At 34.0% G+C, this 17,786-nt stretch overlaps 1 protein-coding gene across 1 annotated transcript; it reads right to left on the reverse strand.

The window, feature by feature from the left end:
• Nucleotides 1-11,639: 11,639 nt before the first annotated feature.
• On the reverse strand, nucleotides 11,640-16,633 carry LOC125842096 (geraniol 8-hydroxylase-like). The gene is made up of 2 exons (XM_049521300.1): nucleotides 15,989-16,633; nucleotides 11,640-11,925 (listed from the first exon to the last, which is right to left on the reverse strand). The coding sequence occupies exons 1-2, from the start codon at nucleotides 16,586-16,588 to the stop codon at nucleotides 11,665-11,667; spliced, it is 861 nt and encodes a 286-aa protein (XP_049377257.1). The 5' UTR covers nucleotides 16,589-16,633; the 3' UTR covers nucleotides 11,640-11,664.
• Nucleotides 16,634-17,786: the final 1,153 nt, after the last annotated feature.

Genomic DNA, 17,786 nt, shown 5'->3' on the forward strand with positions numbered 1-17,786 from the left:
GAGTTACTTGCGAGTACCTGTGGTTTTCGGTACTCACCCTTGCTTCTACACAATTATGTAGGTTGACAGCTCTCTCTCAGATTCGGCTTAGTAGTTTCTTTAGCAGATTGAGCTTCGGGACATACTCGAGAGGTAGCGGTTCATTCAAGACGTGCCCTTGAGTTATCTTTACTTTCAGTTTTGTTCTATTCGAGAACTATACTCTGAGACTTGTATATTTTTATTCGAATTCTGTATTTAGAGGTTTGTACATGTGACAATCAAATTCTGGGTAGTGTTGAGTCTTAATTAAAGTCTTTCGCTTATTTATTATCTTTTATTCTCGTATTTTCTACTTCTCTATCGTTGTGGTTGGGTTAGGCTGACGTGTCCGGTAGGAAATGGACACGTGCCATCACATCCGGATTTGGGGTGTGACAAAATATCTCAATATAGTTAAAGTGTATTTTAAATATATCACTTATTATGTTGAAGTTCAGAGATGAGAAAGTATTTTGTAAAGTTAAATGATTTCATTCCTTTAATTTTTTACATTCAGTTGAGTTTATGTTATATCTATTGCAGTTTTTTCATTCAGTTATTTCGTCATGGCTATATTACATACTCGTGCATTCAATGTACTGATGTCATTCAACCTGCATCTCTTATGATGCAGTTCAGGATTATCAACATACGTTTTGTTGAGATCACTTTGCGCTTCAAATAGCTGGTGAGCCTCCTTATTTTCTGGAGGATTTCACATTTATTTTCTTGTTACTGTTGAGTTGTCCCGACATCTATCCTAGTATTAGAGGCTTCATAGATAGTTAAGAGTTGAGGAATCTCTCAGTATTTTCCTTTTATTTTGAGAAGTTTTGCAAATTGTTTTAGTTACAACATTGAGTACTTTCAGACATTCTTATTTAGTTTTTCTTTGAGATCGATTTATGTTCTAAGTCTTTTATTGCTTGAGTAATTGTATTCCGCTAAGTAGTCAGCCATACCAAGGGTTCACTTGAGAGTCCTAAATATTTCTTGAGTGTCGATCACGTCTAGGGTGTAGGCTCAGGGCTTGACAAGTATGAATAGCTAAAACCTTTACTAAGGTTATGAAATTCATTGTATTGTGTAGTTCATAAAGTTTTTGTGTAATTGCCTATTATTAGAGTTGTTAGATATCAAAATTCTTTTCTAAATTAATTAAAAAGATTAGTGATTGCAAACATCATCCGATGTCCTAATATCTTAATCTACATACTCAAAAGAGCGGGATTCGGTAAAAGAAGATTTGTATAAACTCGAGGTGTTAACCCTTATTTAATAGATTTAATTGTGTATAATTGAATCTTCTTGGCATAATCGGTCGTTCTTATTGTCAATAACTCATATAGTTGTGGAAGCATCATATGTAGATATTTTGTTCATGAACTCGAAAGAGACTGTATGGTAGTATAGGAGATTGAGTGCATATTCGTAAGCTTAAGTGCATTTAGTTGCATGATTACCGCGTAGCGAAAGGAATCCATTATGGGAACACAATCTTAGTATTTTAATCACATAAGTTTACATGCATATTTACTTTTCGTCTTATTAGTTTAATTTACTACGATCAATCTCTACAACTTATGAATTAGAAATCTATTATAAGTTGAGAAGTCATACCAATACGTCACCATGAAGGACTTCTACCATATTTTTTATGGATTCGACCCCAACCTAGTCAAGTTACTATCATTGCATACGATCATATTATATCAAAAGTGAGGTGTACCTTGAACATGGATGGCCCTAACATATAGATAGTTTGGAAATTGGGTCTATAATCTAGGTTAATACTATTGCATGCACTGTAGCAATAGTACAACACCAAGTTAAGAGTGAAGCATGGAGGATCCATCCCTCCATCCATAGGATCCTTCAAGTCCAGAGTCAGCTTTTTCCAATGACACATTACTTTCTTTAAGGATATAAGTCATATTTAGTTTAAGTAAAATAAAGAGTAAGTTTTTTTACTGACATGGTAATAGTCGTATACTTGAGGCATGAAATTTGTTTTGAATAAAAAAATTGCATAAACTTCTATTGCATATTGGAGTAGCCATGGGAGACCTTGGAAATGAACGATAATTTCTTCATCGGCCATTTTTAACCTACAATATATATGAACTTAAACTAAATTTACCGTCTTTTAAAGTGGGAAGGCCTTGAAAATCGACGGAGAAATTTTTTCATTGGTCAATTTTACTTGTAACAATTTAAGTTGAAGGAAAAAAACCCATAAAATAACAAGCTAACAGTAGCAAATTGCCAACATATAACAAGAATCAAAATTATCATCAACAATAATAAAAGTAGCCTACATGTAACAAGAATCAATTTAATATCAACAAAATAACAGTGCCACAATTCAGGAATACAAGTTTAGAGCAACCAAGTTCCAGAAGAAACCAAAATAATATAAATTCATAGGAGCAAATTTTCAAATAAACATAAACACAATATCAATTAAAATATATAATATTAACAATGATCCAAAATAATAATAAATGATAGGTAACAACTCAACAAATAATGAGGAAATAAAATAAAAAATAATGTCCAGCTTATTTGATAGTCAAAACAGAGCCAAAAATAAATAAAGTTAAATTATGATAAAGGCTAGGGGTTGTTTGTGGTGGTGGACTGGTTAAGCTCCGGTAAGCTCACTGGAAAAGACAATGAATAGTGAGATCATTTTTTGGGAATTAGAAAATCAGAAAATTATTCAATCCTAATTTTAAATATTTTATCCATCAACATCTAACTTTATCACCAAGTAATGATTTAAATAGGAAATCTAAAAACCATCTTTGTAAAATATCATGGCCTTAAAATCGTGGGTCAAAACTACTAATTAATAAAATATATATGTATGCAATTTTTATTCGTATTTAAATATATTTTTAGACTGTGCTAAATAACACCAAAATGAATATTAATAAAAATAATAAATAAAATGAATATTAACAGGGGAGATCACGAAGAACCCTAGCCAAAAACTCCAAGATCTGCCTATTTTCCGAAGATCACCATGGCCTTAGCGGCCATTGGGCAGCCTCTTTCAGGGGCTGTTCAAACAATAACACCAGCAGTAGCATCGATGAATAAGAAACCAATGAACTATGCAGCAGCTTTACAACCCCACATCCCAAAACATGTCCCTCTACCTTTAAAACCAATTACATATCTGCATGGAGAACCTCGAGTAGTGTGGGAGGAGGAGGAGGTGACACAGATGATTACCAATGAAGAATTATAATTTGCAGTCCTTGGAAAAATTTCCTATGGATGGCCAGACATACAGGATCTCAGGAAACTGATTCCTACACAGTGTGAATTGAAATGGGATGTGAATATTGGACTTTTGTGTAATCGGTATGTGCTGATTAGAGCATCTAGGATGGAGGATTATGTGAACCTATTATCAAAGCCAATATTCTACATTGTGTACAAAAACTGGAACTATCCAATGAGAACCCTAAAGTGGGATCCACTTTTTGATCCAGAGGAGGAGACAACAACTGCAATAGCGTGGATATCATTGCCATCATTACCACCAAATTTTTTTGGGAAGGAGACAATATTCTCAATTGCAGCAGCGGTAGGGAAGCCTTTACAGGTGGATCTGGCAACCAGCAATAAAACAAGACCAAGTTGTGCATGAGTTAAGGTGGAAGTGGATTTAATGGGTGATTTCCCAAAGAGAGTGAATGTAGGGATAAAGAAGAAGAGTGGAGAAATAATGGCCAAATGGATTACAATCAAGTACGATTATTTGCCGAAGTATTGTAAACATTGCAAACTTCAAGGTCATAATGAAAAAGAATGCTTTGTATTACACCCTGAATTATTTACAGGGATGAAAAATGAGGGGACCCAGGCAGGTGATGATGACAAGGTTGACAGAGCTAAAAAAGAAACAAAGGAAGAGAAGGGTGACAGGAGACAAAATGACAAGGTGAAAAGTTCAGAGTATCAACAACAAAGACACAAGTATGGAGCTGGGAGGGGTAGATTTCCACGATGGGGAGGTAACACTCAGAGATGGGACCCAAAGGAGAAGCAAAAGGACACACGAGTCATAACCGAGAATAAGTTTGATGCCCTCAATGTAGAAGAAGACACGGAGGAAAAGAGAGGGGAACTTGATTTAATTAAACCAGGTGAACAACAGAGAGATCTTCCCCACAGTGAATACCAGGAAATGGGTAGAGGAAACATTTGGTAAGGTAAAAGACACAAGCAAGAACATCAATGATGATATGATTTCACAAAGCATAGGAAAAAATGTGGGGGTCAGCATAGGGTATAATAAGTAGAATAGTGGCAGCATAACACCAAATACTACTAGACAATCAGAAGATAGTGAGAGAATACAAGAGGAACAGGGTAATGCAAAGGGAGAAGCAAAGGAGAATCAACAATTCACAGATAAACAATCAACAACAATTGGCAATAGTGTAACAAGAACAGAACATAAGGAAAGTAATGATTGGGAAGAAGCTGAAGTCAATTCAGTGCATTCAAAATTGCAGCAAAGGGGCCGGATATAAAGCAAATTGGAGTAGGACTACAAGATGATTCAGAGACCAGGAATTTAGATATTAACACCGGGGATGATATAAGGGATGAAAAGGAAGATGAGGAAATCCAGGAGAATATTAAAGAAATTAGTAAAAGAGAGGATTTGTCAGCAAGGCACACAAATGAACTCAAGCATGAGAAAAGAAGGGGTAGATCAACAACACTACAGAGCAATCAAATGCAAACAAGGAGTAGCTCAACTAAACCTACACTTAGTTGATTATGGTGGACAACATATTTGTTTGAAACATTAGGTCGGTACAATCTCAAAATGATTTTGAGAGAGTATTTGATCTAAAGTGAAGACATCATTATTCATATATTGCTCTTATGGAGCCTTTCAAGGGACATACTGCAGTAGAAGAATATAAGAGGAAAATCAAAATGGAGAATGCAATGGTGAACTGTTCTGGTAAAATATGGGTCTTTTGAAATAAAGACTGGATAGGGGCAACTCAATCAGATACTCATCAACAGCTTACCATAAAATTCACTCATAAAGCTAGCTGCAAAGAAATGGTGATTGCAGCAGTATATGCAAGATGTAGTGCATTAGAAAGGCTGAAACTGTGGGATGATTTGGAATGGTTAGCTGAAAGGATCAAAGTACCATGGGTAATGGGTGGAGATTTCAATGTGATCAAGAATGGCTCAGAAAAGTTTGGAGGACTGCTTGTTACTCAACAAGAAGTTGTTGATGTTGTACAATGTATTAACAATTGTGCATTAACTGAAATTCAATTTTCAGGAAGTGTATATACATAGTGGAATAGGAGAATAGAGGAAGAATGTATTTTCAGAAGACTTGATAAAGTCTTTGGAAATGAAGAGTTTCATCAAGAATTTGCACATAGTGAAGTACAACACTTGATAAAGGAAGGGTCTGATCATGCTCCTTTACATGTGGTATGTAAAACATTAAATTACACAGTTGGAAAACCATTCAAATTCTTAAATTTTTGGATAAAGCATCAGACATTCAAAGGAGTGGTGAAAAAAGTGTGGGGAACAAATATGGGAGGATCTCATTTTTATATCTTTAATGAGAAATTAAAGATATTGAAGAAAACTCTGGTTCAATGGAGTAAAGCAACATATGGTGATTTCTTTAAAAAGATAGCTACTCTGCAGGAGATGGTGAAAATAAAGGAGATACAACTGGAGATCAACCCTACAGAAGAAAACAGAGTTGTTTTGAGGAATGAAAAGACAGAGCTAAGGAAATTTAAGAAAATAGAGGAAGATTACTGGATACAAAAGGCTGGAATGCAATGGTTTAAAGATGGAGAAAAAAACTCAAAATTCTTTCATGCATATGTGAAAGGAAGAAGGAAAAAGTTGTTGCTACAGAAGATAGAAAACGAGCAAGGGAATATTTTGGAAAAGTCAGAAGATATTGGGGAGGAGGCAGAAAGAGATTTTCAAGATCAATTTAGGGAGAATGTATGGCCTGACAATTATCAAATGTTGGAACATATTTCAAAATTGATAACAGAAGAGGAGAATGATAACATGATGAGAGTGCCTGATAGTAATGAAGTTAGGAAGGCTATCTTTGATCTTAATAAGGACAGTGCTTGTGGTCCAAATGGCTTTTCAGGGGGGTTCTATTAGACATGCTGGGAAATAATAAATGATGATGTTATTAATATGATTAAAGCTGTCTTCTGTGGATATGAAATTCCTAGATACATTACTCATACTACTTTGATACTCATTCCAAAGAAGGAAACAATATGTAAGTTCTCAGACCTCATGCCCATCAGTTTAAGCACTTTTATGAATAAGATTATCTCAAAGGTGATACATGGAAGACTAGTGCAGGTTCTACCCAAAATCATTTCAAAAAACCAATCAGGCTTTATGAAAGGAAGAAATATTGCTGAAAATGTGCTGCTAGCTCAGGAGATTATTAGGGATATCAATAAGAGAAATAAGCACCATAATGTGGTTGTCAAATTAGATATGGCTAAAGCATATGATAGAGTGTCTTGGGTTTACCTAACCAAGGTAATGAGAAGATTTGGTTTTGGAGAAAGGATGATAGATATGATTTGGAGGCTAGTGTCCAATAATTGGTATTCTATATTGGTTAATGGACAAACTTATGGATTCTTCTAATCCACAAGAGGACTGAAGCAAGGTGATCCATTAACTCCAACTTTATTTATCATTGCAGCAGAAGTTCTATCAAGGGGTCTCAACAATCTCAGGTTGGATATGGGCTACATTGGTTATGGGCTTCCCAAATGGAGTGAACAGATAAACCATCTGTCTTATGCAGATGATACTATTCTTTTTTGTTCAGGCCAGAGAAATTCAGTTAAGAAAATGATGAAGATTCTAAGGGATTATGAGAAAGTATATAGGCAGTTGATTAACTTGACAAAAAGCTTCTTCTACTTTCATGAAAGGGCACCAATTATGGTGAGACAAAGAATAAGGAAAATTACAGGAATTGGCCAAAGTAATTTCCCTTTTACATATTTAGGGTGTCCTATTTACTATGGCAGAAAAAAGAAAGTGCATTTTGAGGGTCTCATAAAAAAAGTTATGGGTAGAGTGATGTTGTGGCAAAACAAACTACTCATATATGGGAGAAGATACATACTTATAAAACATTTTCTGGAATCAATGCCAATATATTTGATGTCAGCTATGAACCTCCCAAAAGGGGTAATTGATCAGTTACATAACATCATGGTTAAGTTCTTTTGGGGGAATTCAGGAGTATCTAAAGGAAGACATTGGGTAGCATAGGATGCCTTATGTATGCCAAAAGCTGAAGGAGGGATAGGTTTCAGATCTCTACATCATGTTGCAGATGTATTTTTGCTAAACTATGATGGAATTTTAGAACTTCTACAAACTCTTTGTGGATCACATTCATCTGGAACAAGTATTGCAAAAAATGGCACCCTGTAGTGGCACAAGGGACAGAGGCATCACATACATGGAAGAAGATGATCAAAATAAGGGAAGACGTAGAACACAACATCTGGTGGCAAGTCAAAGCAGGTAATGCTAGTTTTTGGTTAGACAACTGGACTAAACTAGGAGCTTTATACTATGTGGAGAGGGACTGTTTAGATGAGGAAATTGAGGTGAATCAGTTTGTTACAAATGAAGAGTGGGATAAAAGAAAATTAGAACAATATGTGTCACAGGAGATGATGGATCACATTTGTGACAACATAATACCTTTAGGGACAGAAGAATCATCAGATAAAACATGGTGGATAGGGAATACAAGTGGCAGATTCTCAGTAAAATCAGCCTGGAACTTGGTGAGAAACGGGAAAGAAATAAATGAGGATTACAAGCAGTTATGGATGAAAGGGTTTCCTTTCAAAATTAATTTCTTTCTATGGAGGGCATAGAAAGGGAGGATTGCTACAGATGATAATTTGTAAAGAATGAGAATAAGTATGGTTTCCAGGTGCTGGTGTTGTGAGGAATACAACATGGAAACAATGAAACACCTTTTTCTAACAGCTCCCATAGCTGAAAGGCTATGGAAGCAGTTTGCTAATTTTGCAGGGATAAAGATTGAAGGACTTAACCTAGAACAGATAATCAAAGTCAGGTGGAGAATGGACAATAATAATAAGCTCAGACAGGTTTATAGAGTAATTCCTGCACTGATTATATGGGAATTGTGGAAAAGGAGGAACACAAGAAAGCATAGGGGAGACACAACTCTTGAAGAAATGGTAATTCACATTGAACTGTTGTACATCAATTGATTAGAGTACTATACCCATGGTTGAGGATTCAAGAACATAAATGGGTAGATCTGATCAGTACTCTAGGAAAGTATAAGCCTAAGATGCATCACTATGTTGTTAAGTGGGAACTCCCAATCACTGGAAGTCTCAAATGCAACACAGATGGGGCAACTAAAGAAAACCCTGAGCCTAGTTTTTATGGATTTTTTTTTATAAGAGATCATAAATGTGATCTATGTTATGCCCAGGCAGGGGTCTTAGGTCAGACAAATAATGTACAGGCTGAAGCTAGAGCTATATAGGAGGCTTTAAGGCACTGGGTAAATACTGTAGATGCAGAGAAGGTGCTAGAAACAGACTGTTACTATGATTAATTTCATTAAGGGAGTATGGAGAGTGCCTTGGGAGATTTCTGAAATAGTGGATGAGATAAAAACAATGATTCTTAAACAAGGTGTCAAGATACAATACATTTTTAGAGAAGGAAATCAATTAGCTGATTTCTTGGCAAATCATGCAGCAGAAATAGACAGGAAGGTGGAATATCAAAGTTTCAAGGAGCTCCCATCAACAGATAGGAAGATTATTAACACGGACAAGCAACAAATACTAACTTTAAGGATAAGAACAAGGAAGATCAATCATCATCAAGCATGAGAACACATTAATGGCATTTTTCTATGAATAAGAAGAAAAATATCTCACTAATTTGGCATGGCAGATATAGGTGTGAAATTGTACAATCACATTTAATAAAGCTACAAAGAAAGGATGGTACATATAAAATTGATGGCCGATGTATTAACCAAGAGAGCAACTCAGATTCACGTTCAAAACTGGGAGCTGAGGAGAAGCACTTACGGATGGAGGAGTGGTGTGACGTTGGACTTATCTTTCACCTCCAAAGGAAACTGAAGAAATATCAAACACATAAATGAGGGACAATTCTTTCAACAGGAAAAAAGAAAATAGAAGGGTGAAGGAAACATTACCTGAGTTCACTGAAGATCATTGAGGAAATGGACGACATGCAGAGAAGGAAAAGTCAAAATTAGGGTGGAATTTGGAAAGTCTCCAGAAAAGGAAAGAAGACAAAGGTGAAATGGGCTGGTCCTAACAAATTGTACACATTAAGCTTTTGTTTTTTTTCTTTTCTTTTCTTTTCTTTTTTTTAACATTTTCTGGCCCATGGCCACAATTGTTTTATTGTATTGTTATGATTATTAATAAAATTGGGGTAACACCCACCAAAACTTAATTAAAAAAAATGAATATTAATAAATGTAACGAATAAAATGAATGACATGTAAAAAATGCAATTTAACAAAAAATAATGAATTAATCAAACTGAAAGAATACTTGAACATATTCACCGACTTTGACAAAAATAATGTAATCAAAATTGACTTGATAAAAATCCTAACATTTGGAGAAAAATAAATAAAGATAATTATCGATAAACAACAAAAAGTTGTTTTATTTCTTTATCACCAAACTACTCACAAAAAGTCAAAAACAACTTCAATTTATAGTCATAACCAAACATTACTAATTTTCAAAAATCATTTTTCACTTTAAAAACAAAAACTATTTTTTTCCCCAATTTTGACAAGGAAACATAGTCAAAAGCTTCCATCAACTGAGGAAGAAATAATATGCTAGAAATGAAAGATAACCCAAGGAGACGAATATATGTCCCCGTTTGAAAAATTAAATATCAAATGGACTATCAATTTTTTTTGTAACCCTAAGATAACTCGCGCCGCTACAATTTCTGTCACAGCCTCTACCCTTTTGGGTGAGCATTGGGTAAACCCCGCACTGTGTAATAGCCTGCAAATCATACATGGAATGTAAACCGCACTAGAGAAACCCTATGTGATAGGCTCGATTCAGAAGACATTGAGGGGGATCAATTAAACTCTATATAGTACTATCAATTGAGCCAACTGAGCCATCCCGAAGGATAGGACCATCAATTAAACTCTATATAGTAGCTTTTCTCCATCTGTATTTGCATTGAATGAAAATTTGGATTGATTAACGGACAAGGCGTTTATTAGAAAACATAATCTAAAAAAACAACAACAATAGTAAATCTTACGTGCACATTATTACATTATACCAACATTGTATGCCAAATATATGATTTGGTGTAAATATGAATGTCGTTGACAACATCAAAAAGGAGATGGGATAGCTCGCAAAGGATGAGCTTTGTGAGATGAAACTAAATGTTTCCTCCATGTCTAAGTCTTTTGGCTCAATGTCTCCTTCAAGTTTCCAATTGAAGGAATTCAAGAGTGAACCCAACATTATTTGGACTAATCTCATTGCCAATGGCAAATCAGGACATATTCTTCGACCAACACCAAAAGGAATCAATTCAAAATCTTTTCCTCGCACATCCACTTCTAAACTTTGGAATCTCTCAGGTTTAAATACCATAGGGTCCTTCCAAAAAGTAGGATCTCGACCAATCACCCACACATTAACTAGAATCAATGACCCCTTTGGGATGATGTAGTTGCAAAGTTTAACATCTTGCTCGACTTTTCGGGGTATTAAAAATAGAGTTGGTGGATGCATTCTTAAGGTTTCTTTGACAATGAATTATTAACTATAAATATCACATAGCCTACAATTATGTTAACCAAATTACATAATCTACAATTATTAACTAAATTACATAATCTACAATTCACTCTCCTTCTTGTGAATTGTGATACTCAAATTCAAATTCATTTCTCTTTGGTTTATTTGAATTCAATTATGCAAAATGTGTGGTTTTGATCCTTGAAGTTAAATACTTAAAGAAATCATTCTTTACAATATTTGAAATTTTAAAAAGGGTAAGGCACAAATGTTTATATCTAGGATATTCTTGAGCCAAACGATTAACATTATAAGTATTTGGAGACCGAAATAAGGATGACAAATTGTTTTGTACTATCTCAAATAATTGAGGGACATTTTAAACCCTTCTACTTAATAAATTTAGGCATTATCTAAATTTGATTAGTGTGTGCAGTACTAAGTAAATATCTTGCCAGGGTTGAGGACAAGACAGAGAGATGAAGATAATTCTAAGTCAAGGAAAATAATTGTTGTTTATTTATTGAATTTTGTGAATTTTAGTAGGTTTGGGAAACCCATTGTTTTCTTATAGGTTTAAGAAATTCTTTACTCTTATAGGTTTGAGAGTTGAGTAAATCAAAATATTGAGGCTGGGAGGCCGAGAAGGGGGTGAAGGAAATGTTGAAATTTTTCATCTCTAAAATTTAAAGGATAAAAGAGAAGAGCACGAACCATGAGCATTGATTTTATATGATTTTTATTGATCTCTTTGAGATTTTCTGCACTGAAGTTGAGTTAATACTTCCAAAACATCACTCTTTTCGCCATGACTCCTTTGTTTTTCCTCTAATCGTTCATTGATCAAATCATCTAAGAATTTAAACAACTTACCAAAATGATTGTTTACGCGATACCTTATTCTTTGAAGATCAATATTTTCAAGTATAGGGAAATAATCCGCTAGGTTAATCTTCCCAGCCTCTTCCATGACGTCCCATATCATGTCCTTTAACTCAACCTTTAAAATTTTAAAAGGGTCAAAAACAGGACATTTGCTATACCGTTTAGCAGTGGCGGAGGCAGGAATTCTATCAAGGGGGTTCAAAAAAAAATTAAACACGCTAATATTATTTATAAATAAACGGGTCAGGTCATATATGAACGGATTGATTAACAAACGGGTTGACAAAAAAAAATCTTTAGTTCAAATAATTTCTTACAATTACAACTCATCTTAAGAAACAAATTTAAAGTACATATCTATAAAATGATAATAAAGTAGCACAACTCATTCAAAAAGTTCTACAAGTTCTTCAATTCCTTTAGAATTCTCTTCGGCTCCTGAAAGTGCAAATGGAGAGCAAGCACAAATTTAACATTAGAAAGACTAACAAACAACACAAATCAAAGCGAAAATACTATTTCTTCACAAAAATTCTTTTTGGCATAAAATGACTTCATTACATTACAAAACTACACAACCTTGAAGGGAGGTTAAGAAACCAAACATGCAGATAAACCTATCAAAACATAGTTTTACATTTGAAAATACAACTACATACATTTTTACAATTGTATTCTACGAGGTTTCATATCTTGAAATGTCTTAACAATAACATCATTAGAAATTTTATCAAATACATCTTTTTCTAAATAAGGCACCAAACAACCACTAAAAAAATCATCACTCATTTGACTCCGCAAGTCATTCTTGATAAACTTCATTGCTGAAAAGCTCTTTCAACGGAGGCAGTGACAACTGGTAAAAGTAGAGCAAGTTTCACTTAGCGAAATACAAGAGGATAATTTGAATGTGTCTTTGTCTGAACTAATCTTTTGGAAAGATCACAAAGCCCCTTTAGATCGGAGAACCTTTCATCAACATCACGAACATCAATAATGTAACTTGCAAGTTGATTCTCAAGAATACTCATATTGGATTCATCAAAGTCATCTGGATATAATTCAGCCATTCTCATTACTTTTCTTATGTCAAAACTTAAAAGTGAGTTAATTGAATTCAAGCAAGCAATTCCATGGAGCAAATCGGTAGTCACCTCATCAAAACGATCATTAAGTTCTTGAAGTTGCCAATCAATGATATTGCAAAATACTTCAACACGATAATGATGCAAGATTGTATAGTTAGCAAGTTTCCGCCTTGATCTTAAAGAGCTAACTTATGGCTCCTCAAAGTTAGGTATCAAAACATCATTTTTTATACAAAATGTAGATACCTTGGCAATAAGAGAATCCCATTCATCATCTCTTAAGACTTGCAACCTTCTCTTTGCTACTTCAACAAGTAGCATGGCATTTGCAATATCTTGCTCTTTTTTTTGTAAGCATTTATTAAGCTCATTTGTGATTGCTAAGACATCTCTCATCAAAAGCAACATAAACGCAATCTCAAATGTTTGACAAGCTTCAAGATGTCCCATTGCCTTGGCTCTTTCATCTATACTCCTTGCATCAAGACCAAGTGATTCAAGAACCTCAAGAATAGAGCCAAACATAATAATAAAATTGTGAAGGGATTTATAATGAGATCCCCAACGAGTATCACAAGATCTTGAAAGACCAAGTTGTTGATTCAAGCCCCTACCGGTTGTAAGTTCACTCATATCTAATGCCACTTGAATTGTTGATTTTTGAGAATCTCATAAATTATCCATACGCTTAAAAGAAGATCCCAATACATTAAAAATATTTGAGATCAATACTACAAGTTTTCTCACTTCAACACACTTTTTAGAGACCCCAACAAGAGTTAGTTGAAGTTGATGAGCAAAGCAATGGATTGAATGAGCCGATTTACTTTCTCGTCTAATCAACATTTTAAGGCCATTGATCTCACCTTGCATATTACTTGTCCTATCGTAACATTGTCCACGTACACTTGATGGACTCAAAGAACGTTGAGCAACTAAATTAAAAATTGCCTCCTTTAAAGATGAAGCACTAGTATCTTCAACATGAACAATGTCGATAAGTCGCTCCATTACAAATCTCATTCTAACAATATAACGAAATACAATAGCCATTTACTCCTTGCGTGACACATCAAAGGATTCATCAACTAGTAAAGCAAAATAGTCACCATTTAATTCCTCAAGAATAACTTTAACGGTCTCTATCTTACATGCACTCACAATATCTTTTTGAATTATTGGAGAATTCATTTGATCATTTAAAGGAGCATGTTTCAAAACATAATCACGAATTTTATCACATTTTTTTTGCATACCATGAGAGAATTTCAAAAAAGTTACCCCTACCAAGTGATGATTTAGATTCATCATGACCTCGAAATGCAAGTCCCTGACTTATGAGAAGTCTTACTACATCAACCGACACACTTAAGCGCATATAATATCCATGCTTGAGTTGATTAGATTGCCTCTCAAATGCAAATTGAATAGACCGCCGTTGTTGTAGTAAATTTTGACATTTCTTTTTTGACTGATTATGTATGCTATTCGGTAGACCAATATATTTGTCAAGACCACCCTTTTTGTTCCAACTCTTAAATCCTATAGTTGAAAATGCATGTCTCCCCTCCTCCTTGATTAGTGTTGTGATCTTTAAAAAGATAGCAATACAAACAATAGACTGCATCTTTACTAACACTATACTCCAACCAATCATGATATATATCATCAAATCATTCATCATTAAAACGACGCATTGATAAAAAAAAATATCTGTTTGAGGATACTCTTGCACCGCCAAACGAGGTTGACAAAGACCATTCAAAAGGTATGCTCTTCTAATAACATCACGGTGGTTTGGATGATAGTTCAATATTGATGTTCTTTCACCAGGATCAAACTTTAAATAACTCAAATCAAATTCTTGAGAAGAATCTAATGACACTTCTGAATGATTAGTATTTTCATTTTGATTAGATTGACTATGACTTTGAGAGGCTAAAGTTGATTTTCTTCACTGAATATTGAGACTGAACCGTAAAATAAAAATTTAGTCAGAACTTACAAAAATTAAATATGCAATAAGGACCAAAAAATTTTTATAGACAATGAACTAAAGTTTGAATCTCATAAATAAAAGTTAATATCCACTGAACAAATGTTGAATGCCCATAATAAACATATAAAATCAACAAATAAGCCCAAACAAATAAAATTATAACTTTCATAATCGGTGAATAGAATTGAAATTTTCATATGAAAAATAAAAAATTGTTAAGAGAAGTGAATATCCGAGTTCAATCAACTAAATAAAATAGCACATCATACCAGAATCAAAGCATAAAATTCTGAAAAGAAAAAAAAAACAAAAAAGAAAACTTGCAGAGGTTGCTATCACAAATGGAGCCTGAAGGAGAAAATGAAATTAATCCACGGAGGACCACCACTCCTCCACCAGCGGCAGCAAGCAGCAGCAGCAACAGGCGATAGCAACGTCGGGACTGCAGCAGCGGCCAGCGAGCAGCAACAAAACGTGAAGTTGAACAAGAAAGAAATAGGAAAAATATAGTATTGCAATCCCTAGAAAAGAGGGATTTTTTTATTTGTTGACTTTTCCATTTGAGATTTAAAATATAATTTTTTTAATTAGTTATGAATCGATCCCGCGACCCAAAGCTCACTTAAGCGAAATCTTGAAAGCCATCAACCGTTGGGCTACTCCTTTGATATATATTTAGGTGGTTCAATTTTAAATATATACATGTACATAAAAAAATCGATCTTATATATATAGTGTAATTTTTTATCGAGGAGGTTCGGATGACCCCCCTGGAAACACTGTACATCCACCCCTGCCGTTTAGTACACAAAAAATCATAATTAGCTAGGTATCACATGGGTTGTGGTGATGCAGTGATGGAACTGGTTCACACTTAACCAGAGGTTTCAGGTTCAATCCCCGAGGAACTGCTTCACCCTTAATCAGAGGTTTCATGTTCAAGCCCTGGGTATGGAGAAATTAAATTATGTTGGGAATGTCACTCCTGAATGAGTCATGCATTGCGCGATCCGAATTTAGTCGGTGCTCCAATGTAGACTCCAGACACTGGGTGAGAAACCGAAAAAAATAATCATGTTATTAAGTTTTACCTTTGAATCCGAAAAAGGGTCAGCCAAGTCTTTGGAGAAAAGGGTGTTGCACATCAAATTGAAATTAGTCTTGAAAACAACTTGACATATATCCAAAGCTTTACCTTGTTGACTACATTTTGCACAATAAGCAATCAACTCTTTCACCTTTTGAGACCTTAGATGTTCATTTGCATCAAGCTTATTGGAAGAGAAGACATTCGTGTTCAATATTTTCCTAAGTTTTTGCCATTGAGGACAAACAGGAAGACATGCCACAGAAAATTTGGAATAGTTATGTGCTTGAAGGGCATTAGTGACAAATCTATTGGAAAATGCTAAGTCTTGCTTTTGAAGAACTTGTTTTGCCATGGCTGATGAAGAAATGACAACTATTGTTGTTTGTCCTATTTTCAAACTCATAATTGGACCATATATTTGTGCAAGATTGACTAGTGATCTATGAGGTTTTGTACCTAACAAATGAAAATTTCCAATAATTGGCCATGGTGATGGCCCTGGTGGAAGTTTTTTGTTGCCTCTACAACATATTTTTGCTATAATAATATAAAGAAAACTCAAGGCCAAAGTTGATCCAAGCACAAGTGTATAGTTATCCATTTTTGATAATCTTCCTTCAACTTTGATACTATTCACAAAGTTGATGTGTAAGAAATTTGCAGCTCTATCAGTGGGGAATGCATATTTATATAGACAAAAGATATAAATTAATAGAAGTTGTCTCGGATTTTCAAAAAAACACTTTAACTATGAAAGCGTTCTATTACCCTTCTAAACAATTTTGAATTGATATTATTATATATTTTTTCTATCGGTTCCTGGTTTTAATTTTAATTTAATTTAAATTATATATATTTTTCTTTATTTTCATTTTTTAGCTCGTCGCAATAAACGTTTGAATCAATAGTCAAGCTCTATTGATATCCTTCTAATTAGTAGATCTCACGTTGAGATATAACATTATTCATCTTTATTTCATATTTAAAATTTTCAAAAGAACACTCAATTCAATATGGTACTCAAGTAGGAGGTCACGAATACTTAATAAAAATCTAGCAGTATTTTTGTTGTGTGTTCTATATATATGTTCTAGTTTATGTGATAATATTTTTTTATGAAAAAAATAATTAACTTTTTAAAATTTGGAACAAATTTAAAATAAATTTTTTTTGCTTTGTTCTTAATAATAATTAACTTTTTATTATAGCCACACAAATGTTATATAATGTTTAAAATCTCAAATTTCAAGAGTCTTATAATCCCGCAAGCAGGGCCGACTCAACAAGATTGGGGGCCTAAAGCCAAACCTTAAAGAGAGGCCCTAATATTTTGAGAAGTACTTTGTTTCTTTAATCTCTTTAATAATTTTATTATTGACTTCCCTTGCCAATAAGTTTAATAATTCACTTTGTATATTATGTCCAAGGTAATGACTATGAATTTCGTCATGCTTATTCTTCAAATATATTCTTGCATAGTTGGAACAAATTTATTAATCATTTCAATTAGGCTTTAAAAATTACCGTTACTTTCTTGATAGATCTTTCCATTTGTTCCCCTAAATGCTAAATTATTTTTCCAAAGAGTTTTGATCACGTCAATATATAATTTTGGACAATACATTTTTCCATTGCACTTTATCTCTATCAATTTGTTCCCGCACAGCTTTGTCAATTGTTTTTTAATGCAATCTTATTTCTAAATCAATACACGAGCTCATATTATTAATAATATGTTCATTGTTTACTTCATGGACTGTGAGCTTAACACTAAGATTTCTGCACTCATTACTACCTTC

Source organism: Solanum stenotomum, chromosome 10 (assembly GCF_019186545.1).
Source record: "Solanum stenotomum isolate F172 chromosome 10, ASM1918654v1, whole genome shotgun sequence".
Lineage (NCBI taxonomy): Eukaryota > Viridiplantae > Streptophyta > Magnoliopsida > Solanales > Solanaceae > Solanum > Solanum stenotomum.

Excerpts from the sequence above, each read along its gene's own strand:
- LOC125842096 (XM_049521300.1), bottom strand. The coding sequence starts at position 16,588 with ATGGATAACTATACACTTGTGCTTGGATCAACTTTGGCCTTGAGTTTT. Across the intron at positions 11,926-15,988 it reads ACCCTTTTTCGGATTCAAAG|GTTGAGTTAAAGGACATGAT; the intron begins GTAAAACTTAAT and ends AAAATTTTAAAG.